At 58.6% G+C, this 25,731-nt stretch overlaps 1 protein-coding gene across 3 annotated transcripts in view; it reads right to left on the bottom strand.

The window, feature by feature from the left end:
* Positions 1-6,006: 6,006 nt before the first annotated feature.
* The window catches only part of PDE9A (phosphodiesterase 9A), an 81,330-nt gene continuing 61,605 nt past the window's right edge, over positions 6,007-25,731 (bottom strand). The window contains exons 8-19 of one of the 3 annotated variants that reach the window (XM_024758404.1): positions 21,866-21,947; positions 20,277-20,351; positions 17,634-17,720; positions 16,871-16,975; positions 16,685-16,767; positions 15,350-15,506; positions 12,202-12,315; positions 11,137-11,241; positions 10,556-10,684; positions 9,151-9,246; positions 7,114-7,186; positions 6,007-6,400 (exon numbers count right to left, since the gene is read on the bottom strand). In XM_024758404.1, the coding sequence (XP_024614172.1) occupies positions 6,390-6,400; positions 7,114-7,186; positions 9,151-9,246; positions 10,556-10,684; positions 11,137-11,241; positions 12,202-12,315; positions 15,350-15,506; positions 16,685-16,767; positions 16,871-16,975; positions 17,634-17,720; positions 20,277-20,351; positions 21,866-21,947 (1,117 nt within the window). In that variant the 3' untranslated portion in view covers positions 6,007-6,389. The remainder of the gene's footprint in view (positions 6,401-7,113; positions 7,187-9,150; positions 9,247-10,555; positions 10,685-11,136; positions 11,242-12,201; positions 12,316-15,349; positions 15,507-16,684; positions 16,768-16,870; positions 16,976-17,633; positions 17,721-20,276; positions 20,352-21,865; positions 21,948-25,731) is intronic. The other 2 variants (XM_024758405.1, XM_024758406.1) reach the window with 2 other exon arrangements.

Genomic DNA, 25,731 nt, shown 5'->3' with positions numbered 1-25,731 from the left:
AGGAAGGATTCTTCCCTAGAGTCTACAGAGGGAGCTCGGCCCTGACAACACCTTGATTTTGGACTTATGGCCTCCTGAACCGTGAGAGAATAAATTTCTCTTGTTTTAAGCCACCAAGCTTGGGGTACTTTGTCACAGCGGCTCCAGGACACGAGTACAGGAGGTGGGCAGTCCACACCAGCAGTGAGAAGAGGATTCCAGAAGGGCTGAAACCCAGTCCTGCCAGATTCTTTGCAGAACAGGCAGCCTCTAGACAACGCCCCGTCCTGATGGCAGAAGCTGGACCAGCGCAGGAAAAGGAGGAAAGGAAACAGCCTGGCCTGGACGTCAGTGGAGGGGCTGCCGCTGGAGGAGCCAGCTTGGGCTTCTGGAAGTCTCCCAGAGTTTCCATTCAGGAGGGATGGGCTTGTCCGAGGGGAGAGGGTGATACATAAACAGATGAACGTTTCTGCCAAGTTCCTTCCCAACCAGTACACTGTGGTCGGCACAGTGCATATACCAGACTGGCAGGCATCCTCGGCCCGTGCAGTCAGCAGCATTTCCATGGAGGTGGGAGCTGCGTGCCACGATGCCCGCTGCAGCCCTGGGGTCGATGAGCATCTGTGGGACACACGTGGGCTATGTAAGGGCAGGTGCCTCTGGACATCACAGCAGCGGTGAGAACAGGCAGAGCGGTCAGCGGCTGCAGTCACCGAACATCTCCTGTTACATTCTAATCGGCACGGCCAACGCATTCTGAATTCCTTGTAGAGTTAATTTTAAGGAAAACGGCAGTTTAGTCCAGAGTTCTCATGGCCGTGAGTCACCGTGGGACGCTGCAGGCCCAACACGCGTCTCGCTGCCCCGTGAGGGACCGTGTCTGCCTCAGCCGCCTCTCCTCACACCTGTCTCTTTGTTCCTTAACGAAGCCCGAATGTTCTTAGTTTTACCCCGTTCACTGCCAAGTCTGAAAACCGTGCCAAGGATGGATGCGTGCTATCTTTGGGGCGTCCCTCCTCTCAGCTGGGAGTGAGGTGCACACACGCTCACAGATGCTCGTGCTTGCACACACACACACACACACACACACACACGTTGTGCAGGATGACTTTTCCTCTTAGTGATTCTCTAGGTTAGTGACCACAAACTCAAATTCATTCCTTTGATGGGTAAATGTCTGAGCCCCTAATGGGTGGTGGTCACCAGTGTCACCCCCAGGGTGTATGGGGTCCAGGGAAATCATTTTTTGTAGGGCTCCTATCCTTTATAAACAATGCGAGTCTCCCCAAATCACCAGGAGCAGCGGGGCCATGGGGCAGGCTTGCAGCCAGGAGGGTTGATGCTTACGACTGACCGCCAGTCCAGCTGGACTTAGGTCCAAATGGTCCCTCAGACCCCAGCTGCATCTCTCCCTGGACGATGCGGCCCCAGCTTGCGCCCCTGGCAGAGCCCGGTCCTTCCCCACAAGCCCCAGGGCACCGGCGGCCCAGGCCCCTGCCTCACCCGGACACCCGGTGGTCCTCTCCCCACACACCCTGGGCTTCCAAGCCCGTGGGCTCCTCCCTGCCTTGGGGCCTCTGTCGTGCCGTCCCCTCGTGTGGAAGCTGCTTCCTGGGATCTTTGCCTGGTTCACCGCGTTTATCAGCCAGCAGGACTCGGCTCTTTGCTCCAGAAAGCACACAGCGAGGGCTGCAGCTCCCCGCCCACCGGGCCGTCCGCTTGGAGGGCCCTCCCTTCTCCCTCTCCCGCCCACTGGCCTTTCAGGAGGTGACCCTTGCCTCCTTCTGAAGGTTCCGGGCACCCTGCGTGCGCCACGAGCAGTGCACAGGACCCGTGGCGTCCCAACGATCCTCTATGGCTTTCCCACTGGCCCGGAGCTCCGACGGGGTGGACACCCAGAGTGGCACCAACGCACGTGCTTTGGGAAAGGGACTAGTTTGGGCAGGAGGGCATCATGTCGTTTCAAAAGAAAGCCGGCACGTGATCCGGGAAGGGATACTTTCCTCCTTACGAATGTAAAAGTGTAGGAACCGTGGTTTGGCTCTGCAGACCCTGGGCGCGTCGGTGACCGCGATGACGGGTCCCTATTTGGAATCGGGCTTGTTGAGAGTGTGCGGGGATTTGGGGCTGCTAAAGCCCGTCTGCCCCCGACACCTTCCACCTCGGGCGCCAACGTTTCCCCCCTAGAGAGTCATGCCTTTTACGTGTCCCATTTTAAAAATAAAAGAACATTTATTTATTTATTCTACTTAGAAAAGTAAAACCAGCCACTGCAGAAAATTTGGAAACTACAGGAAAAACCAGAAGATTCCCCCACCCCACTGCACGCCTGTTTCAGCCGGCATGCTAACTCCGCTTCTGCAGCCAAGGAACTGAGGCTGGGCTTCGGTGTGGGTCCTTTGGCTGCGGCCGAGCCAGCGGTCCTCGGGTGGGAAGGCCTGGCTGGGTGGACGTGACCTTGACGTCTGGGCAGCTCCGAAGGGCCCCCTCCTCTCAGCACGCCCACTCGCGTCTCAGGCGACGGTCCCGACGTTCCTCAGGCCTCTCTCCCAGCTCACAGGTCCCCTGAGCACTGGGGGAACCCGGTGGGGTGTTCCCGTGGGATGTGTGCCCAGGGGGATGCCTGTGAGGAGGGCCTGGGTGCTGGAAAGGCCTCTCCGCCGGGACAAGCAGCGGCCCCGGGACAGGAGGGGCAGCTGCCGGGCTGCAGGTCGTGGTGTCGCGGGGGACCCGGCTTCACTCCTGAGCACCCCGCGGTGCTGGCCCCATGCTGGCCGTCCCTGGACACAGTGATGAGGCTGTGTGAGGTCCTGGGGCGGCCGTAACAGAGCACCGCCGACATTTATTCTCGTGCGGTCTGGAGACCAGAAGTCCGAGATCAAGGAGTTGCAGGCCTGTCCCTCCCGAGGGCTCTCTGCTGGGCGTGAGGATGGCCGTCCCCTCCCGTGTCCTCACGTGCATCCCTCTGTGTGCGTCTGTGTCCTCATCTCCTCTTTTTACACGGACACAGCCCTCCAGGTTAGGATCCACCCCAACGACCTTATTTTAACGTAATCACCTCTTTAAAGATCCGACCTCCAAACACAGTCACATTCTGAGGTGCTGGGGGTGATGGCTTCCGAGTATACATTTTGGGGGACACAATTCAGTCCATGACAAGGGAACTCACCCCCCAGGACCTGGTTCCTACCTGAGGCACCCACCTCCAAGCTCCCGAGACTGTGGTACCCGCTGCCCCCCCATCTCCCCTGGCACGGGTTGGAAGCCCAGCCTGAAGCTGGGAAAAGCTGCCTGAAGACACTTGGAATCCCCAACACCCTCACCGGGTCCTCTCGGCTCCCAGCGGAGAACGGCCCCCTCCAAATCCGCAGCGACCACCTTATCTGCCCTTCAGACAGGTTACAGCTAAATTCTTTTGACTTAAACTTTAAAAATTCCCCTCACGGTAACACTGGAGGAGCAGTAAGAGTGAAAGAAGCCTCTTGTCTGGGGCCCGTTCCTGGGTTGGGGAGGGAACCGGCGTCGCTGCTGCCCGTGGGGTCAGGATGGAGGCGGCGTTTCCTGCTGCCACCCCGACCCGGTGGGGCAGCTCTGTGGCGCCTGGATCTTCTCTGCCGGAAGCGACCTGCAAGCCGACGGTTCCCACCAACGCCTGCTTACCCAGGGTTAAGTACTTAGTACGTGTGGTGTTTGTTCAACCCTCACACTGAATTGACTTTCCCGCGTGGCTTGGTTAAAGATGTCACGCTGGCCTCAGAAATCATGGCTGGAGGAGTCCACGGGAGGTGCCCGTGGTCTGAGACACGGCAGGCAGCATGAGACAGTGGGGTAGGGGCATTTGGCCACGGGGACACCCTCTAGACAGATGAAGCTCTCCTTTCTTCCTTCTTAGCTGTGAGGTCAGAGCTGAAATCACAAGCGGCTGCACGGCCTTTCTGACGGCGGTGGAGAGGCGGGCGGCCGTAGCTGTGTTCCCAGGGCAGCGCGCCCTCAGAGCTGAGCTCCCACGATGACGTTTAGGAAGGGGATTTGTCGGGGTTTATGAGATCCAGTCTTTGCCTGACACGTGTGCGTCATTCCTTGACGGCTCAGAGAAGTTACTGGGGGAGAAAAACCACAGAAAAGTGCGCTGTCTTGTCCCCTTGTATGAACACAAGGTGATGGAGGCGCGGCCGGGCTGCAAGGTGGGGTCTCCCACCACGGGGGTCGGCCCTGAGCCTTTTATCCTTCACTCTGACTTTACACTGAGGTTGATGGGGGCCGCCGCCGCCTCCCCACCCTCCGTCTCCTACGCGGTCACTCAGCCAGCGTGTGTGGTGCCCCAGGGCAGGAGGCCTTCCAGGTGCGGGTGTGTGCAGGCTGACCCGGCTGGATGGGGCCCCCGTCCGTGGGCTCTGGGGCTGGTCTGTGCAGCAGGGGGGCGGCTGGCAGTATTCCTGCGGCTCACAGGGAGGGACGTCCCGTGTGAGACAGCTTTCAGTGGGATCCCGATGCTCTAAGGGATCCCGTTAAAGGGACCAGGCTGGCTTCACAAGGACCCAGACTGTCACAGGTGCTGCCAGGACGGTCTCTCCTCTTGTCTGCCGATCTCATTGTCCCAGGACTTGGTATAACCTAACCCAGTCATGCAGATGAAGTGTGTGTGTGTATGTGTACACACACGTGTACACGTGATCGCCTGTGTAAGTGTATATGTGTGTGCAGGTGTATACACGCACGTACGCGCGGTTGTGTATATGCGTGTGTGGACACACATGCGTGTGTATCTGCGACATGAGTATGTGCGCACACACGTGCCTCTGTATCACATGCTCACGCATGTGCATTATGACCATGTGTACAGCGCACAGAAGCGTTACGTGTGTGGGCACCTGTGCATACGTGTGATTGCACCGTGTACGTAAGTATGTGCGCGTGTCGACATGTGTACCACCTACGGGTGGTTGCGTGTATACGCAAGCATGTGTGCACACGTGTGGATACATGTGTATGTGTATGCCTGTGTGGACACGTGTGTGGACCCGTGGCTGTGTTTGTGCATGGGTGTGCATGGGTGTTAAATGCGGTAATCATTGTATGAAGTTTGATCAGGGGCAGAGTCTGGTGAGGTAGGCATTCGGCGTAACCCCGCAGACAGAAGGCGCCATTCAGCGCGTTCCCTCGCCGATTGGGAGGGCGGGTGATAAAGTGTCTGTATAGGATGACGTGCAGGTCGAAGGCCTCAATATCTAAACACGTACTAAGTTTGGGTTGTATTTTAGCCAAAGCTGCGGTATGTACTGGCTTTAGCAGATGAAAATGAAAAACAAAAATAAGAAGAGAGGCGGAACCCAAGCCCCCTGTCCATATTGAACTGAATTCAAGGAGAGATGGAACATTTCACAGCTCAAAAATGAATTATTCAAAGATGGGAAGTGATATTCTGGAATTCACCACGAGGGAATAGATGCTCCGGGGAAACGGAACCAACGTGCAGATGAAATGTCCACAGAGCTCAGATTATGCTGATGGCCTTTAAAGTCAGTGTTTAGAGCAGATGCTTTTGGGGGGACGGAGATGGAGCTCACGGCCCCGGGAAGCACTGAGGAGTCTAAACGCACACGGGGAGGGGGTTCTGGGTGAGAGCTCGGGTGTGTGCAACCTGGTGAAGCCTGACTGTGAACTAGCCTGGGGCTGGGTCTCCCCTTGTGGGCGCAGGGCCACCCAGGACGTCCCCAGTGCTAAAACAAAGGCAGGAAGAGAAGGACGGCTTCATCCCCTGAAACGGGGGCCCTGAAATGTGCTGAGTGAACGCGGCTCCTCTGCCCATCTGCCCACTTGAACGTGGAGCTCCCATGCTGGAAACGGGCTCCAGCGTGCGGTGCTCGGTACCCCGCGTGGACTTCTTGGGCTCACGCTGCCCGCAGCCTGACCGAGCTGCCTCCGGCCTCACGTCCCCGGACACAGCCCCCAACATCCCCCTCGCAGCTCACAAACAGGACACGCACAGCCCCGCGCTCCGGGCACCGGTCTGACATTTAATGCTGAATTACACGGAGGCACGCAGCACATCACTCAGGCCATCGCTCTGAGACACACGGGTGAGGAAAGCACAGTGTCCTTTGTCTCCCCGTGGGAAGCGGGGGAGATTCCTGTGGTTTATCAGAAGCAGCCCGGGATACACAACACTACCAAAGAAAAAGGACAGTACCCATTTCTGTATAAGAATATATTATTTAAAAGACAGTTTAAAAGTAAAAATTCTGTACAGCATCGTGAAGTCCTTTTTTTTGTTATCAGTGAACAAAATGGTTCTTAGAAAACATGATCTCATGGTGGCAGATGCTCAGGACCACTTCTCCCTGCGGGGCTGATCCCACAAAGCCCAGCTGGCCGGGTCCAGGAGAGCAGCCCACAGCACTCGGCTTTCTTCAGGCCTGATCTGCTTGGAAAAGGAAAAAGACGGCTGGTTTGTGGGATCGGAAATGTGCGGGCAATGCCACAAATGTCACAGGCTCACACACGGGCAATGAGCACTTCTTCTGTCCCGGCACTCCGTGCGTTTAATCACTAAAGCAAGAGGAGTGGGATTATTGCCTCTAGTTCAGAGACTGGGGCTCTGCGGCTCAGAGAGGTCGAGATGCTTGTGCATGTCACTCAGCTTGTAATTAGCAAAGCCCGGACTCAGAACAAGGATTGTTGGATGCCAGGGCCTGGTACCCACCTCGCCTCTATGAAACCAACCCAGTTCTCATGCCCTGTACCCTGACTGCTCTATAAGCGAGGATCTCCCAAGTGACCCTCATACACGTGTGTGGTGTGACCTTACCACGCGGAGGCCGAATGGGCTGGTTTGCCTTCTACCCGTTCCAAATGCAAGCACGCAGGAAGTGCTTACAGCGACATAAGCAAAGACTTTATTTTTGAAAAGTAGTACCTATGCTAATCATTGATCTTTTTCTAAGGCATGGCTCCTTTCAGAGCCTAATTGTAAAGATTATATGCAAGGGAGAAACGTTTCATTTAAAAACATTCATACATTCAGATTCTCTCCCTTCCTGCCCTCCGTCCCTCCTTCCTTCCCAGATTTCCACGCCATCCCCATTTCAGTCTGGACTACCGTATACACTGAGACATCGTTCAGAACAGCATTACCTTCACGTTTTCCCCCATCTCTGCTTTTCTCTCTTGACGCGGTGCTCTCAGGTGTCAGGCTCTCAGCCTTCTGCTGTGACCAGGACAGAGGATACGGAAGGCAAAAATCAAGCTCCAGGAACCAGTGAGTGAGTGACTGCTCGTCTGCCCAAGACCTTCCCGGGGCTGCAGATGCTAAGATGCGGGAGGAGACTGGGGTCTACAGCCTGGGGGAGCTTCCCGGACCACAGCTCTGCACGGGCCACCTTCCCTGCGGTCAGAGGCCTCACTGCACACGGCCACGGTCCTCGCACTCATGCTGGCCGCAGATGCAGCGCCAGCGCACTGGTGGATGCGGGTGCGAAGTCCGAGACCCTTTCACCTCTTTTGTGGGTCTGTTCTTTCTGGGAACAGGAAGGGGCACTGGAGCGTCCTAACGGCCCTTCTAGGCGGCTGGCCTGGGACCTGGAGACTGAGGCCTTCGCAGCGATGGCTCTCAGTTGACCCTGGGGAGTCAGGCCCCTTTAGCCCTCCTGTCAGGGGGCTCAGCAGGGGGACACCTGTTCTCTGCTTCATTTGCTCTTAGGTTCTTGGAGTTTCAGGACCCGTCTGTGACTTTTTTTTTTTTTTTTTTTTGCGGTACGCGGGCCTCTCACTGCTGTGGCCTCTCCTGTTGCAGAGCACAGGCTCTGGACACGCAGGCTCAGAGGCCATGGCTCACGGGCCCAGCCGCTCCGCGGCATGTGGGATCTTCCCGGACCAGGGCACGAACCCGTGTCCCCTGCATCGGCAGGCGGACTCCCAACCACTGCACTACCAGGGAAGCCCCTACATTCCTGAGCTCTTAACTCTCTACAATGTCTTAGTACTTGTGAGTTCCCCAGCACTCCCTTTTTCAGTCCTTCACCTGGAATGCTGAGAGTTTTTTTAATTTTTTTTGTTTTGCGGTATGCGGGCCTCTGACTGTTGCGGCCTCTCCCGTTGCGGAGCACGGGCTCCGGACGCGCAGGCTCAGCGGCCATGGCTCACGGGCCCAGCCGCTCCGTGGCATGTGGAATCCTCCCAGACCGGGGCACGAACCCGTGTCCCCTGCATCGGCAGGCGGACTCTCAACCGCCGCGCCACCAGGGAAGCCCCGTCTGTGACTTCTTGGGGGAAGAATCCGAGGAGAGGAATCGGCTGCCAGCCTGGATTGCCCATCGACCCATCAGCATTTACCGAGCACCATATCGCACGCGGCATTGTACACGAAGGAGGTCGAGAGCCGCACCGAGGCTCAGCGGGGCGCAGTGGGAGTTCCTGGCTGCAAAGACGGGGCGGGGCCCTGCCCGCAGTGAGGACAAATGGCACAGAAGGGGGCCCTTGGGTGGGTGCGGGGGAACACCGGCCAAGGCCAGAGGGGGACCAAGCCCGAGGCAGCAGGGACGGGCCCCGGAGAGAGGGGGTGGGAGGGTGGATGGAAGGGAGGCCACACTCAAGTGGCTGGACATCACGGGGGGAGGTCCCAGGGGTCCCAAGAGGCAGGGGGACCTGAAGCAGATCTCCATACACTGGGGTCCTGCCTTGGCCAGACCAGCTTCTGGGGCTTTTCTGAAAACCTCTACCCCAGCTCTGAGCCTATGAACTGGACCTCCCTGAAACACAGGATCAATCCCAACAGCAGCCTGGAGCCAGACCCAGACCCTCCTCAAGGTGCCACGCTGCCGCGTGGTAGCCCTGTGGCCAGGTTGTGGCTTTTCCCGTGCCAGGGGCAGCGTCTCTTCCGCCGCCCTCCCTCTGCACAAGGTCAGCCCCGGGAGGAGGTGAGGGACCCGCGCGGGGCCAGGGCGCTGCTCTGAGGGGATGCAGGCAGCCGAGGCGCTGTGATGCTCTGCATTTCCCGTGGGCGATTGCGACCACGGGGCACCGACTCTGCCCGAGGTTCTGCGTGTTCCATGCCGTGAGCTCCCCGAGGACTGACCCCTCTCCTCCGTGGGACGCACGAGCTCCTATCTGGAGGGCCCCCCGGGCCGTGTGGCCGGGCCCCGCGGCCCCCGCGCCTGCGGCAGCCCGGCTCACCTCCTTCATGGCGTTGTCCATTTGCTTCAGCTCCTCGTAGCGGTCTCTGGATTCCCACAGGGGCTGCAGCATGAGCTCCTCCACCGCAGGGAAGAGCTGCGAGGGAACAAACGGGCCCTCTCAACAGCTGCTCACCCTCGCAGAAAACGCTGGTGCAAAACCGTGCCAGGTCCCGTGCGTCCCGGGAGAAAAGCCGCACAGGAAATGTGCTTCTGTCCAAGGGGCACTTTTGGACCCTCTCGGCTGCGGCGGAATCCAAGGTGCCCGAGGTTTGAAGCCGACTGGTCAATGAGTCCCGGGAGCCCTTGGGGAGGAGAGCCCCCGCTCGCTGCCCACCCACCCCTTCCAGGTCCCTCCTTCCCGCTCTCACACTGTCCTCGCGGACCTGGCAGAAGCCACCCCCTGCCCTCTGCTTGAAGGGACCCCCGACTGTCCAGCCCGCAGGCTCTCATCTTCCGAACGCCAACCTTGCCTACTAGAGCCCTGGCAGCCCCGGGGCGGGAGCGGTGAGGCTGTTCCCCGCCCCCGCGCCCCCGTCCCGCCGCTGCGTGGCCCAGGACCCCTCCGCCCACTCCATGCTCAGGCCTGGCCCTGTGGCTCCCGCCGCCCCGGGGCCACCTGCTGAGCATCTTTACCTTTGAGACTCAGCTCTGAGGGGCTTGCCTCTCACTCCGAGACCCCCCGGCGGGCCCCAGGGAGCCCTGTGCACACAGCCCGCAGCCCCTCGTGCTTCCCCAGCCCTGCTCCTGCCACCTGTGGGAGCCACCATCGCCCTGCTGTGCCCTGGCACCCGGTGCCCACGGGGAAGACCCCGCAGCCTGAGGAAGGAAGCTGCAGACTGGGAGACACATTCTAGGCGGAACGGAGCCACGGGGCTTGAGGAAGCGTGTGCTGAGGGAGCTCTGGAAGGTTGCTGAGCAGGGCATGGGGCACCCAGGCCAAGGAGGGTGGGCTCAGAGGTGGAGGCTTGAAGAAAGGCAGGACCAGGAGCCGAGGGCCGTCCTGCAAGACAGGAGGGCCTGGGAGGGCGGGGGGCCGTGTGCCCTGTGCTGGGGGCAGTGGGGAGCCATGGAAGGCTCGGGAGAGAGGCAGAGGCCGGCTCCTTGCTGAGGATTAACTTGGTGTCAGCCGTGTGCCGGGTGGGGTGGGGGGCAGGTTAGAGGGGCTTCTGTAGGCGGAGTTGAAAGGCCGACAGGGACTTGGCGGGTGCCCTGGGAAGCGGGGCCCCGGGGGGGCGCCCAGAGACACCATGGGGGAGGGTGGCCAAGGATGGGGTGGCTTTGCTGCTGGGTCGCTGCCCAGGGGGCGGGGCAGGCGGCCAGTGCACACGTGTGTGTCCGTGTGAGTGTGCGTGCGCCTGTGCGTGTGTGCGCACACGTGTGGTTATCACTGCTGGGTCGCTCACCTTGGTCACCGTTTCAAACATCGGGATCAGCACGAAGCTGATGAACCCCGTCTGGGCCGTGGCCTTGGTCACCTTGTCCCGGTCCATGAAAGGTGCCACGGGAAGGCCCTCCGACTTCTCGCGGTCGCTCTTCGGGGAAGGCAGAGGACACAACGTTAAAGAAAGAAACACCCGTGGAATCTGGGGGCTTCCAGGATCATCGTCTGAGAGGAAGAGAGAAACAGCTAATAAGCCGACGGAACCACCCGCATCATCCACGTGGGAAGATGGGGACGCCGTAAGTGCGAACTAGGTGCCCGCTGGGCCTGCAGGGTCGTGCGAACGGTGCGGGGGGGGCCCAGGGAGGGGGTTTAACTAGTGGTAACAGGGGCACTAATGTGGTAACAGTTTGACGTTAGCTTTTCCTGTTGGTCCCTGTCTTTCGTGTCTCAAATTACACGTGCGCCTGCTGGGAAGGCTTCCGGAGGCGGTAACGCCGGAGGCCACCTTGGCCCGTCCGTCACGCTTCCAACAGGAACCCTGTTAAGGGGCTAACAAGCCCAAGAGGCGTGACGCTGCGTGACGCTATCTGATGCTCCTACCTGCATGAAATACTCCTCTAATAAACAATCCACCCAGGGTTCCGCCACCTCCATCGGACGGACCTCGTTAGAGATGTCACAGCACTTAATCAGGATCATCTTCAGCTGAAAGAAGAGATCTGGAATCAGCTGTGCGACACGGGACACATCCCACAGCGCTGTGCGTCTGGACTCACCGTCACTGGCCGGCAGGGAAGGAGGGCGGGTGATGCTGGCGGAGGGGGACCCAGCGTTGTTGCCCCCTGCCCCCCACAAGGACATACTTCCCGCTGCAGGGGGAAGACGGGGCATCCCTGCACCCCCGAGGGTCAGGATCTTTCCTGGAGGGGCCTCAGTAGCACGAAAGCCCCTTGAACACACGGATGTTTTGTCATACGAACTATACACTGCAAAGCTCGGAAGTGTCTTCTTGATGTCGAGAATATGTAAAAAATGTACAGACGGTATCGCCTGGAGACAGAGGTTTAACAGATGACGAAAAAAACCCCAGCGGGTGGAGAGTGCCGGGACCCCAGAGCACTGAAGAGGTGTGCTAGAGACACAGGGTGAAGGGGATCCTCATGTAACAGCAGGGAGGGCGCCCACCGGCCTCGGCACCCTGCTGTCTGAACACTGGGGAGCGATGCAGGGGTGGGAACCACAGTCCTGCCGGCTGGCCCAAGGGGCATCCAGGGCAGGACTCCACCTCTGCCGCCCCCAGCACGGGGGGAGCAGTCCCACAAATGCCAAGGCGGCCCTGGCTTCTGCCCTCTGCCCTCTGCCCCCCAGCCTGGCGCTCCCCTGTGTTGGCCAGGCCTCTGTATGCAGGCTTACCTTCACCTACTTATAACCTTCCAATCTGAATGAGATGGGGGAATGGGAAAGGGGTGACTTTAACTAGGAGAGGGGGTCCAGCTGGGGTGACGGGGGGCTTTCCCCGGTAAGTGCCAGGACGCGGAAAGCCGGCTTTACCGACACCGCGCTGCAAGGCGAGGTTACACGTTTTCCTTTGGCGCGCCGGTCTCCAGTCTGCGCTGGGGGTGGCGCTCGCTCGCCAGCCCCCCAGAGGGAAGACGAGCCGCTCACCAGGGTCATGTGCTCTTCGTTGCTGTAGTCAAAGTTCTCCATTTTCTCTTTGAAAGAATCCATAATTTCCGCGTGCCTCGCCATGTCAGTGGCCAGGATTAACGTGATCACCCCCTGCGAAGCGAAGGCAAAGTGTGAACGCGGGGCCCGATCCCAACAGTTACTCAGTAAGCGCCTGCTGTACGCAGGACCCTCTGCTCATACCACTTAATCTGGGCCTCATGCCGACGCCACGGGCGTGTCTGAGAACCACCGTCCTCGTTTTTATAAAGAAACCGAGAGCCGGAGAGGCTGGGGAGCCTGCCCAGGCCTCAGCTGGCGAGTGGAAGGCTGGGGGTCGAGCCCCGGGCTGCCGGACACAGGCTGTGTCCCTGGAGAAGGCAGCGCATCGGGCCCACCAAGACCATTCACCTGCAGAGGGCAGGCTCAGCATGTGTCTCCTTGCGAAGTCCAGATGCTTTCAGCCAAGGACAAATGCTTCCCGCTGAGGTAGTAATTTAGATATATGGTTTGTTCCTTCCAGAGCTTGTGGTTGGAGGTCAGTGACCTATTTTCCAAGAGTATTTTTTTCCTGTTATCTAATCTGTATGTGACGATATGTGCTTATCTTGCTTGGGAGCGATCAAAGTCTGATCATATAATAGCATTCTTCTATTAACGAATTTGTAGGGAAGGATGAAATAAAGGTTGTTTTGTTTTGTTTTGTTTTGGCCATGTGGCATGCGGGATCTTAGTTCCCCAACCAGGGATCGAACCCGCACCCCCTGCATTGGAAGTGCAGAGTCTTAACCACTGGACCGCTAGGGAAGTCCCCAAATACGTTTTTTAATACAAATATTTTGACCTTGTTAACCCAGTATTGTTTAGTAGAAATAACATAATTTGAAACCATGATCATCCATCAACCCACTCATCCACCCATCAATTTATCTGTGTACCCACCCATCCACTTGTCCACTCACCCATCCATCCATCCATCCACCCACCCACCCACTTGTCCATCCATCCATCCATCTATTCAGTCGTCCATCCATCCATCCATCCTACAAACATTTACAGAACACACCTCTGTGCTGAGTATGGTGTTCTACTTTTCCAAGAGAACACCACCACAAACATCAAATACACAACTCAAATCAGTCAAGACAGATAAAAAATGGGGGGGCGGGCTTCCCTGGTGGCACAGCGGTGGAGAGTCCGCCTGCCGATGCAGGGGACGCGGGTTCGTGCCCCGGTCCGGGAAGATCCCACATGCCGCGGAGCGGCTGGGCCCGTGAGCCATGGCCGCTGAGCCTGCGCGTCCGGAGCCTGTGCTCCGCAACGGGAGAGGCCACAACAGTGAGAGGCCCGCGTACCGCAAAAAAAAAAAAAAAAAATAATGGGGCATCACTGGCCTTTTCAATTGGGCGCTTTCTCAGTAAGGATTTAACTGTGTTGCTAGTGAAGGATCTGTCCCTATGATGAGTTATCCCTCAAAATATTCAAGGACGAAATATTATTAAAAATTGGGACAACGGATTTTACCCTTAGGAAGTGTTAATGTCAGTAAGGTGTTGGGGCAAGGTCAGCCTGTGTCCCCGTGGCGGGCGGCACGAGGAGGGCCCCGTCCCCTGGGGTGCGGCTCCCCCGCAGGAGCGGGGCGCTGCTCTGAGTACTCCACGCACAAAGGGGCTCAGCTGCTTGAATTCCCTGGGCCGCGTCCCTGGCAGGGCTCCTCACCCGGCAGCCATCAGGGGCGGCACAAAGGCAGGGTCCTTTCTTCGGGGTTTGCCCCTTTACCTGCCTCACAGAAAGACTCACTCCAGCGTGTGCCTGCTGGGTGGTTCCATAAACGTGGAAGGGAGGCCAGAAAGCCAGCAGATAAAGGGGAGATAACTGTACCAGGAATCGGTGATGCAACCAGGGCGGTAATTAAGCCCTGATTCAGCTCTGACTGCCTGGAAGCTGGAAGGATGGGGAACGAGGCTGCTGTTGTCTGATAAGGTGAAGCTATCAGTTCTCCTGGAGGGAGGGGAGTGTGTCCTGGCCCTGGGCTCTAGTGCATCTTGGAGCAAGGCCACTGAGACACTGAACGGATGCGGCGTGTGGCTCCTCCTATGCCGTGGACACGGCTCCCGTTCTAAGTGCCACATGCTGGGGGACGGAACAGCAGGAAGGCAGCCTCTCACAGTTCTGGAGGCCGCAAGTCTTGAAACCAAGGTGTCCCCTCTGAAGGCTCCGGGGATGGTCCATTCCCTACCTCTTCCTGTTTCTGGCGGCCCCAGCGCTCCTTGGCTTGTGTCCACATCACTCCTGTCCCTGCCCCTGTTGCCTCTCTGTATCTCTCCTCTGTGTGTCTCTTATGAGGACACTTGTCACTGGATTTCACATCCACATGGATAATCCGAGGTAACCTTATCTAAAGCTCCTAATTTAATTATGTCTGTAAAGACTCGTTCACAGGTCCTGGGGAGTCAGGAAGAGGACATACCTTTTTGGTTTTGTTTTTGGTTGGGGGGTGGCTATCATTCAACCCACCTCACTCCTCCAAGATCTCTCTGACATCGCCCCTCCCCCGAACACGCCAGAGGATGGGACACAGGGCTGCGTGCGGTGGGACCTCCTGTGTGTGTAGGGGCGTCACTTTTGGTGAGTTGGAAGCATCTGACCCCAGACAGCTGGCCTCCCTCATCCTTTTCCCAAAGTGCCCTGAGCAGCAGAAATGTCTCTTCTGAAATGGGTGGTGGGGCTGCAGGGGACAAGAGCAGGGCCTAGGGGACAGTGGTCGGGGTTCTGCTGGGCTGGATGCTGCAGACGTGTCTGCCCAGGGCCTGCTCCCTTGAGCGAGTGACCTCGCCTGTGTCAGCCTCACTTTCCTGGGCTGTGACATGAGAAAGGACCGATCTCAAAGGGTTCAATTAAATGGTGGCCGTGATCCGCAGGTCCATGGAACACCGTGCAGGCGTGCCAGACGCACACCTCTTCCTGGGGCGCCGCTTGGCCTTGGAGGAGGTTCGGGAGGAGGGCCGGTCCCCCAGGATCCCTGGTGGGGGACTGGGAGGTCTTGGGAGCCTCAGGCACGGGGAGAGAGGGCTCCTACTCTCTGGTCGGGCCCACCGTCCCCCCGGTGCCTCCCACTCTGCGGTGGGCGTGCCCTCACCCCGCACACCTGTCTGATCTGCTTGAAGCCCTCCGCCGGCACACTGGAGAAGATGTTGCACTCGGGCTGGCTGAGGATCTGGAAGGCCACGGCACAGTGGTGGTTCTCCAGGGGCGAGATGTCATTGTAGCGGATGGCCAGCTCCGTGCGGGCGTTGATCTGGTACCTGGGGTTGGAGGAGAGAGCGGAAGGGCCCTCGGGCACCCGCACTCAGAGGCGCCTTCGAGTCAGGGCAGCAGCGCTGGCGGGGGGGGTGGGGAGGTGCACGGAAGCTGGAAGGGATGGAGGGGACCGCACTCTGCTCGTGCCAGGAGCCCCCTTCTCCTGGCTCTCCTGGGTCTCTGCTGCCCCTCCAACCGGATACCCCCAAGTTGCTGTAGTCCTAACAGCGGAGGTCACCAAGGAGCCTCAGCGCCTCCCCGTCGCGTGCCCTCCAAATGGTCAGACACCCTGCAGACGTTTTCAGTATGCGGAGGACCGGGGTGCATTTTCTCGTCAGCTGCTGTGGGCACGGCCCTCGGCGGGCCTGTGCTCGGCCACGTCATCCGAGTGTGAACCGAGGGCACGGATGCCCACGGGGCCGCCTCCTCGGAGGGGCACAGACGTCCACACCTTGGAATCCGCTCTGGTCCTGACAAACGACGGCACGCTTCTCGGGCAGACCTGGCATCGTCACCCGCCCAGTGATACGCGATACGCAAATACACGAATCCGATAGAACCGCCAATGTGTCACTAGGATCACAAACCAGCGCCACCCGGCCTGGACTCTGGCAGGTGCGTGGTGTGGCGCTCAGGGGCCTTCACCCCAGAGGCGGGAGCGGACCAACGTTCCAGCGAAGCCTGGCCCGTCCTCCTGGCTCCACGCCTGCCCTGGACCCTCCCACCTCCCGCTCGTCCACAACCCTGCTCTTGCTGTCACAGCCCCTGCCTCTGCTTTGCTCCTGTCGGAAACGGGCTGGGGAAGCTGCCCACGGGGGGAGTGAGATCCAGAGACCAGGGTGGGGCTGCCCCTCCCCGTCCACGTGTGTACGGGCATCCCCGCCTGCTTCGGGGGAGGGAGCTCCTGCTGCCGTTGGGGCTCTGCCGGTGCAGACGCAGAGGGCTACGGCAGCTCCCCTGGGTTTGGTAACCTCCAAGGGTCCCGCGCCGGTAGGCCCGGGCCCCGGACACAGTCCCAAGCGGCGAGCCATGTCCTAAGAGGTGGGGTGGAGCTGGGGGCTTACGAGGCCTTGGCCGACCGCTCCAGCTTGGAACTGGCAGAGGGCTGAGCTGAAAAGTTCACCTCTGATCCCCAGAGGCCCCTTTACAAGGGAAAAAGAGACAGAGAAGACCGCGTACGTACGTGTTGTTGTAGCCTGGATGGTCCAGATCATGGCAGATGGCCGCTGTCATTAAGATCAAGATATCCATCTGGGAAAATTTCTCCTGGATCTCGGCCCGGGGGGGAGGACCTGCCTGTCCCTGGGGCGGGGGGGGTGGGCGCCCATGTGCCCACGGAGCACGCCGGGCAGGGCTCCCGCAGACCCACCTGCAGCCCGCAGAGCCAGGTCATGCTGTACATCATCTGGGAGACGCAGAAGCAGTGGCGGAAGTTGTGGAAGGGGTTGTTGCGGTAATTGTCATGCACGCAGAGCTGCGGAGGCGAGAGCCCGCCCTGTGGCCAGCTGCCCGCCCCTCCCGCCGGCTCCTGGCACCTTCCTCCCGGTGCCAGCTGCCTGCTCCCCACCTGGCCCTCATCCAACCACCCTCCCGTTTCCCGAGGGCGAGAGCACCAGGGGGCCCAGGGGCCTGAGGATGTCCGGGGGCCACACCATGGCCCCCACGATCCCACCCCGGGGAAGGTGTCCCCAGAGGAGCCACGCTGGGGCGTGAAGCTTGCGGGGAGAGCTGGGGGACTATATGCGGGGCGCTGGGTCCCCAGCCACCATCAAATCTTCCACAGGCTTTTAACATCTGGTTGTGAGCAGTATTTTATTAAAAAGAAAGATCTGGGGCTTCCCTGGTGGCGCAGGGGTTAAGAATCCGCCTGCCAACGCAGGGGACACGGGTTCGAGCCCTGGTCCGGGAAGATCCCACATGCCGCGGAGCAGCTAAGCCCCGTGTGCCACAACTACTGAGCCCGCGCGCCTAGGTTTTGGGGGAGGGGGACGGGCAGAACCTGGCTGACCGTCCCCGCAGGGCTCTCGTGGAAGCGCGGCTTCCGTCTGTGGGAAGCCCAGGGCCATCAGGAAGGCGCCCACGGTCCATTCCCATGAAACTGTGTCGGGGGGACGGGGGCGCCTGACACTCACCAGCCACCGCTTGAGGGTGATGGGGTTGATGCTAAAATCTCTGACCAGGCCGAGGTCGTGGTACATGTGCTCTAAGCAGCTCAGCATCTACGGGCACAGGAGGAGAAGGCCAGTCAGCAGCCAGAGCGGCCAGGAGACGCGCTCAGGGCGGGCCGGGGGGCTTCTCCAGCCGCACAGAGGATCCACTGGGGAAATTGGGAGCCACCCCCAGCCCAGAACTGGGATGATGTCCCAGACGGAAAGTCCTTGACGGCCACCACACACAGCTCTTCCTCGAGGGCACGGCACACACACAGGCCGGGTGCCAGAGTTTGGAAACGGGGGCCTTGAAGGAGCCCCTGGTAGAGCGCCGGGACTGCGGGGTCCCGGGTGAGAGCGGGACGGCTGGAGTCCAGGCTGCCGGCCGGCTGCTGCCCAGATCGCCCCAGCTTTGCTAGCGGCACGAGCGCCCAGCCAGGCTTTTGCCGTCCAGAGGGGCTGTGGGTCCGACAGCCCCGCTCCCCGTCCCGCCAGCCTATTCGCAGCTGCGGGCAACCCCGAGGAGCTGAAATATTTGCTGTGAAATCAGAGTCAAGAGGCGGAGGTGATCGGCAGACAAAACCATCTGGTGCCACTTCTGTGGCAGCTTCGGAGCAGGAGTGACGCATCTGAGCATCTGCTCGCGCCGACGCTGCGCCGGGCCCTGGGCTGGGCAGCTGGATGAGGCCGAGTGCGGAGCACGCACGAGGTGACCGAGAGGGCCCGCGGCCCTCAAGCCCGGGCTCGGCAGACGCGGTGTCGGGGGCAGCACTCAGGTCAGCCCGCGAGAGCAGAGCAGTGGGAAGTCACCTCCCCGCCTGGTTTGCGATCGGAGAATGCTGGGGCCCTGGGTGACGCCGGGTGCGTCACCCCCCCTTGAAGGGAGAGAGGTGAACCACCACCACCCGGGGGCCCTGATGTTCTCGGGGTGCCAGACGCTTCTTGGGTGGCCAGATGCAGTTTTGGGGGCCAGGCGGGCTGTTGAAGCTTTCAGGTGTATCTCTGTAGCTGTTCACCTTTGCCATCCACACTCCAAAGTTCACGGCATCCCCAGAGGCCAGGGCTACCGTCTTTGAGCACCTCTGGTTTGCCACTGTGGGCAGCTAGGTGCTTTTTGGAAGCATTGGGACCCCTCCCAGGCTGCCCGGGGTCATGGAGGTGTGCTGGTGAGGGCCTGGGCCGGCAGACAGCCACACGGGCCGAGCCCACTGGCAGGGGGCTGGTCCCTCCTTTCATCCCCGCCCCGATGGCGGCTGCACATACATCCCGAGTGTGGAGGACCGCCTTCGCATCCCGGCTGCGTGGATCCTTCCACCTCTCAGCGTGAGGGTGGCGTTCCCTCTCTGGCCACAAGCAGCCAGTGCCCCAAGGAGACAGGAACGGCGGGGGTTCCACCATCAGGGCTCCAGCTTTGCTCTTCCTCCCTGTGGGCTGCTGAGGTCAAGACGACTTTGGGGAGGGTGAGATGTGCTCGGTAGCGGCGCTCGGCCACCTGCTGGAAGCAGGGCTGCGTGTTCTGAGCTCCTGTGCGTCCAGGCCAGCAGGCTCCCCTGCTCAGCGAGAGCTTTTGGGACATGAGGTCCTAATGCTTCTCCTGGAAGATGTGACTCTTCTCCTCCTGCCATGGTCCCCCTCCACCACGTCCATTTCTGATCATGCATCGATCTGGCAGGTGACAGCTGCACACTTAGAATGCCTCCCCCACCCCTGAACTTGCGGCTCCAGCCCTGCGTGCTGACTGGTTGGACGGTTTGGAGCACACGTGTCACCTAGTTCCTTTTCTCAGGTGCCGGCCGGTACGCGGCTCTTCTCAGGGTGGACCAGGCGGGGTGGAGGCGGGACCTGCACTTTCCTGGCCCCTCTTGCTGGGGCTTTTCTCATCCTGGGAGACCAGCCAGGGAAGGCGGTTCACACAGGAGATTCCAGGCCCAGGCGGGGAACGACGACCTGGATGGTGGACGCTCAGCGTGCACCGTTCCTTTCCTGGAGCGCAGGGAAGTCGCTCAGCTGATGTCGTCCAAGTGGGTGAGCCCCGCAGGGGCTCCCGTGTTACCAAAAAGCTGGCAAGAGTCTGTGGATTCTTGTGGCCTCGTGTCCACGTGGAGGGACTTTTTGTTTTCTCCGGGTTCAGAGAGAGGAAGGTATAACTGATATTATAGACTAAACAACAACAAAACGATCTCCGTGTTTGTGTTTTCTCAGCAAAAGGGGAATTTTAAAGAAGCGTGTTGTTGCTGCAAAAAGTCACTCTGGGTCCCTGAGGCCTCACAGCTGCCCGGGTCGCCTACTCTCAGCAGCCCTCCAGTGGAAGCTCCTTCTTGAAATACTCCCCAAGCCCGCGAGGCCTGCACCCTGCAGGCCCGGGGATCAGGACGCAGCCCGGGGGGCTGCTGGGCGGAGGGGGTGCACCGAGCAGCCAGAGCCCGGGTTCGAGGCCCCACCGCTCACCTGCTCCTTGGCCCTGACGCCCCTTCCCGAGCCCACCAAGAGGCAGTTTGGCCGCCAACCCGGAGAATCAAGTTGAAAGACAAAGAAGACAGAGGAGAAGCCGAGGAGAAGAGCGATGGGGCCGCTCCCGTCTGGTCCCCAAAGCCGGTCCCGCTCCCAGGCGGCTCCTGCACTCACCTCGTTGGGCTCCCAGAGCCAGACATCGAAGGTGGGCTTCCGCAGGGCGTCTACGGTCTCGGGGGACAGCAGGTACTGGAGGGGACAGGAAAGCACTGTAAGCACGCACGGGGGCCTCTGGGTTGAGACGAAGGCTGGCCATGCCTTCTCCACTCTCCTCTTGCCCCCCTCTCAGGACACCTGGGTACCTTCTCAAAGGCTACACCCACGAGAACTCTGGAGGGGTCAGAACTACGGGGACAGACATCCCACCAGTGGTGGTCAGGGGCAGAGCGCCAGGAATGACGGCACAGGGGACGAGGGGGCGCTTGGGGGAGACAGAACGTTCACCCCTTGACCGTGGTGGAGGGTACGTGACCACGTAAACCTGTCACACTTGATGGTGCTCTGCACTGAAGGTGAGCCTTACTGCATGCTAATGACATCCCGAGAAACCGGACTTTAAAAAATACAATAAAGTGAAATCAAGGGAAAAAACTTTTACTTGGCATAAATTCAAATAGTGGCTAAGAAGCTATTTTGAGGTTTGCTTTTGGACGCTGTCACTGGTTTAGCCGTGGGTTATAACAGCCCAGCTTGCTGGGGGCAGGCGCTGGTTCTACGGAAGACCGTTTAGGTTACATTGTCAGAGGAAACAAGATTTTAGACCCAAGACAGTCACGGTGTTTTGGAGTTAGATACAGTCGTCTCCTAGGTCTTTCCGTTTGTTTTTTTAAAAGGAACCACTGCGGAGGACCGGCACCTTTTGTTCTGGGCCTACGCTGGGCCTCGTGACTCCCTGGGGCGGATCCTGAGGTGTGGGTCACGCATTCCTGTGGGGCAGGGTACTTGTGTCCATGTGAAAACCTTGGACAGTATTTAGCTTGTCTTTCGTATCCGAGTTGGGGAACCCCCTGGCAGGGAGGCTCTGGGAGTTTCTTTGCTGCTGTGGGAACAGTGCGGGGGGGTGGCCTTGGGCACAGCCAGGCGCCCTGTCTGCAGGACCCTGGCCACTGCGAAGCCCAAATCTTAGTGGGAGAGTATGCAAAGAACAGTTGGGCCAGGGTCCTGCTCAGTCGCCAGCTGCAGGCGCTGTGAGATGGGGGACCACCATCACCGGACCCCTCTTTTGCAGCTGTCTGAAGAACCCTAACCCCGTTCCCAGGGCACTGCTGCTCTAACAAGGGCTGAGGTTCTCTTGTAACTGAGAAATCCTTTGTGACCAAAAAGCAAAACTTCTCACGACAACTACATGTTGTTCAGGGACAGGAGATGCAGCGAAGCAGGTTTTAAATAATTTAGTTAAAAATGAAAGTTCTTTCAAGTAACATTTGCACGTTCACTGAGTCGGCGATGGGGGCTGGCTGGACACCGGGGAGGAGCTCCGATCTCTTGGAGCTTGGTCTGGGACCACTGTGGCTAAACAAACATCAGAGAGAAAATATATCCTGCCTAAGAAAAACGGCAGTGTTCCACAGCCCAGGGCCCGGGTGGGAGCTGGTTTTGCAGATGTGCAGATGGCAGGGGCCGGGTTGGGAGGTCAGGGGGGCCGAGGGTGGGAGGCTGTGGACGCTGACTGTGGTTTCTTCAGGGGCAGGATGTGACCTTACCTTGGGATAAGCGGGGACATCGCGTCGAGATGTCAACTTCTTGCTGTTATCCAAAAAACTGTATTTACAGGGACAGCTGGTCCTGAAGGGAAAAGCAAAGATTGTTTCTGGCACTGCCGCCTCGGTCTTGGCGTCACTTGGGCGGCGGATTGCGGGGACCTCATCGGAGAAAGACCGAAAAACGCAAAACCCAACCCAATCCGCATCCCACAAACCCCTTTGGTCTTATTTGTTACAGAAGGATAAGTCGTAAAGCCAGTGACGCCTCATTGCTAAACCCCGAAGACCGTGCCTGGACCTCCTGAGATAATACTGAGCTCTCAGCAAACGTGGCATCTTCATTTTAGAGAAGCTCCTGAAAATCTCTTTTAAATGATGCGAGCAAAATACGTTTATTCTAAAAAATTCAAAAAACACAGAAGCAAAGTAAAAAAAAGTAAGTCCCCTTTCACCCACTTCTTTCCTCTAAATCTCACACCTGGCAATGCCTTCTGTGAAGTTTGGGGTACCTTTCCAGAACGTTCCTAGGTATGGACACACACGGACAGCCCCTGGTCCTTTTAGATAAGGATGGAATGGTACCAAGTTTCCTCTCTGGCAACTTGCTTTTTCCACTACCATGTCACAAATGCACTGCTGCTGCTTCAGAGAGCTCGACCTCATCAAAAAGCAAGTCCTCGGGCTTCCCTGGTGGCGCAGTGGTTGAGAGTCAGCCTGCCGATGCAGGGGACACGGGTTCGTGCCCCGGTACAGGAAGATCCCACATGCCGCGGAGTGGCTGGGCCCGTGAGCCAAGGCCGCTGAGCCTGCGCGTCCGGAGCCTGTGCTCCACAACGGGAGAGGCCACAACAGTGAGAGGCCCGGTACCAAAAAAAAAAAAAAAAAAAAAGCAAGTCCTCCTTGGGACCTGGGGCGTGATGGACCTCATAAGGTCATCAATCCCGCCTCCTGTGATAGACTTTCAGGATGTCCCCAGCTGTTCCCCTTACACACACGTTGAGAGGCGAGTTTGATCTCTGACTCTGCTTTTCATTCCTTAACATCAAGGCATCAAGAACAGAACAGGGACTTCCCTGGCGGTCCAGTGGTTAAGACTTGCACTTCCGATGCAGGGGGCCCGGGTTCTATCCCTGGTCGGGGAACTAAGATCCCACATGCCTCGGGTTGCGGCAACAAAAGCAAAACAAAACAAAAGAACAGAGCAAAAGGAGCCTGGTGGCTTTGGAGGGAAGCCCCCTTCCGACATCAGGGGTGAGTGTGCTGGCCCGAGAGGGTCACAGCCAGGGACTGCAGGTCGGGGCTGCTCCAGGAGAGCCGGCAGCGCCTGGGCCCCCAGCCCACATGGGCACCTTAACTCCTCCGGAAGGAACTTGAAGTCCCCCCACCTCAAATAGGGAGCACAGCGGGGGTGGCGGGAGGGTCTAACACCCCGCTCCTCCCCCTCCCCCTGCCTTGCGTGAGATTCCCAGGCTGGGGATGGGGCCAGCCCAGAAGCTCATGCAGTTTGTAAATAAATTTCCATCTTCCAGGAGAGCAATTTATACTGTATTGTAAGAGCCGTAAAGAAATTCACATCCTTTAAGCTGCAAGGCTCCTCTGGAGAATTTATCATAAGCAAAGAATTAGACGTAAGCAAACAGCTTGAAGGTATTTATCACAGTGTCAGCTGTTGCTACAGAAACACAAAACCAAACTAGAAGCCACCGGAACGTCCCCCAATGGGAAATAATTTAAACCATGATGGTACTTCAACAGGGAGGACTGTCATCTTTAATGATGAGTATTATGGGAAGCGAGGGAATTTGGGATGAAAAGGGACAAAGAAATGTTGCCTACAGTACGTCCTGAAAGGTACTGCAAAACAACTGGCCACGGAATGAGGAGCAAAGAACTCACTGGGTGGGCGACATTTGCAGACATTCTGCAAAAATGTCTGAGGCTGCATTTTCATCTACTGACGGTTTACAGTGTTGTAAATGAAAAAAAATTACAACAGTATTTCGTAGCTGTTTTTCAGAACCGGCTGTCTGGGCGTAGAAGAACATCTGGGAAGCTCGGGACTGGATTCTGACTGGAAGCATCGTGGTCGCTGTTATTTTTACTGACTGCCCCCCCCACCCCCCCAGTATAGTCTGTGCCACTTGCAAACTCAGAATAATACGTCTGCTTCCTTTTTGGGCAAAGAGCCTCAGTGTGACTTTCTTGGCGTGCCGCCGTTCCCTCCCTCCACCCGAGGCTTGCGAAATCATCCGAGCTGCTTAAGACAGCTCCGTGCATGGAGTGGGATTTTAAGACAGATTTAGCAAAAGGGTAACAAAATGAACCAAGAAAACGCGCCAACCAAACGCTTTCCGTGGTCGCCCTTGTCAGCGAGAACTCCCGTTTACACACGCATGTCTGAGCAGCGAGAACCTGGTCTGTGACTTAAGAGCATTAGGTAGCATCGTCATTATTTCTTTTCCGCTTTTAACCTCTTTTGTACAAACATGCACACACGTGCTGTGCAGGTCAGTCCCGCGCCTTTCCCAGGAGGGCCGTGTAAGCTTCCACCGCCGAAGATGATCTGACTGCTGGAATCCGCTGCTTCCTTGAAAATCCCAGCGTTGGGAGGTCCTGCCGCGGCCAGGCAGCCCTGCCTGCTCCCTCTTCGGCCCGTCGCCACGGGAACCAGCATCCTCCAGCTGACAGAGCAGCTGGCATGGCGCCTTTTCTTTTCTTTCTGTTTGGGGCTGGTTTTTGCTTTCATTTTCTGTGCTCCCAGCCTCCCCGCTCCTGGGGCTCAGTCCAGTGGTCAAGGCCATTTGTTTGGGATGAAAGAAGAGATGACAGATACCAGAGTCCTCAGATGCCGCCCCGTGTTCCTGCAGCCCCCACGTGCTCGGCGGGGCCGGGCCCTGCCCTGAATGTGGGCGGGCAATCCTCCCTCTGTCCTCTTGGGGAAAAAGCCAAGAGAAACCCAAGGCCTGCGTCTCAGGGGAGCGCAGCCCGTTCCGAGGGTGTCTGTGGGTCTGCACCTCATCTGACCCAACGGCCATCCCTATTCCCTGGGGAAAGGCGGTTCTGGTCCACGCAGAGCCCTGGCTCCGAGGCCACGCTGGGGTGTGCCTGTGTGGGGGTGAAGGCGGCCATCGCTTCAGGCTCACTGGCCACCCGAGCGGGTGCAGACCTGAGCTCAGCCAGGGAGGTGCCTTTGTTCCCCTCTCCGCCCCCGAGAGGCAGGATCACCACCCGCTGGGTGGACATCCTCAGAAAGAGCTGCTCAGCTGTGCGACCTCCCCCGCAGGTAACGAGCCTGTTCCCCGGATGCTGGATGACTGCACGGCCCCCTTGCACGATTAAGATGGAACCCAGCCGTCAGCAGAGACGAGGGGCAGTGCAAGCAGCTTATCTTCCATCTGAGTTAATTTCTCCATAAAGAAAAGGGCAGGGCTGTTTGTATGGGGCACAAAGGGGTGCTAGGCGCCTGGGCCAGCGTCCCAGGTGGGTGTTGCTGCTGTGGATTAGCCCCGAGCCCAGGAGGCTGCATTTCTTTTTTCGCAATGTGTCAGCACTGTTTGAGACTTTACCCCATTCTGTTTTCGATCGAAGAGCCACAATTACCCGTCTCTCACCTACATGAGCTGCTGTGAAAACTGCCTGTTGAGAAGACATGCCTCTAGAAGTGGCTGGGGCACAGGGAAGGCTCCTCTTTGGACCACAGCACTGTGAGTTCCAAACACGTATTGATACTTCTTGCGGGGGGTGGGGGGCGTGGAAGAGCCCCGGCTCTGCCCACTTGGCCCCCAACAGGTGCCTGCAGGTGACGCCTTGCTTCCCTTGTGCTCTGAAATTGGGCAGGTCTTCTCCACATGGTCTATTGTGTCCCC

This window comes from Neophocaena asiaeorientalis, unplaced genomic scaffold, assembly GCF_003031525.2.
Source record: "Neophocaena asiaeorientalis asiaeorientalis breed wild unplaced genomic scaffold, Neophocaena_asiaeorientalis_V1.1 scaffold45, whole genome shotgun sequence".
NCBI lineage: Eukaryota > Metazoa > Chordata > Mammalia > Artiodactyla > Phocoenidae > Neophocaena > Neophocaena asiaeorientalis.
The sequence above is the reverse complement of the archived record's forward strand: the minus strand, read 5'-3'. Positions and strand labels throughout refer to the sequence as shown.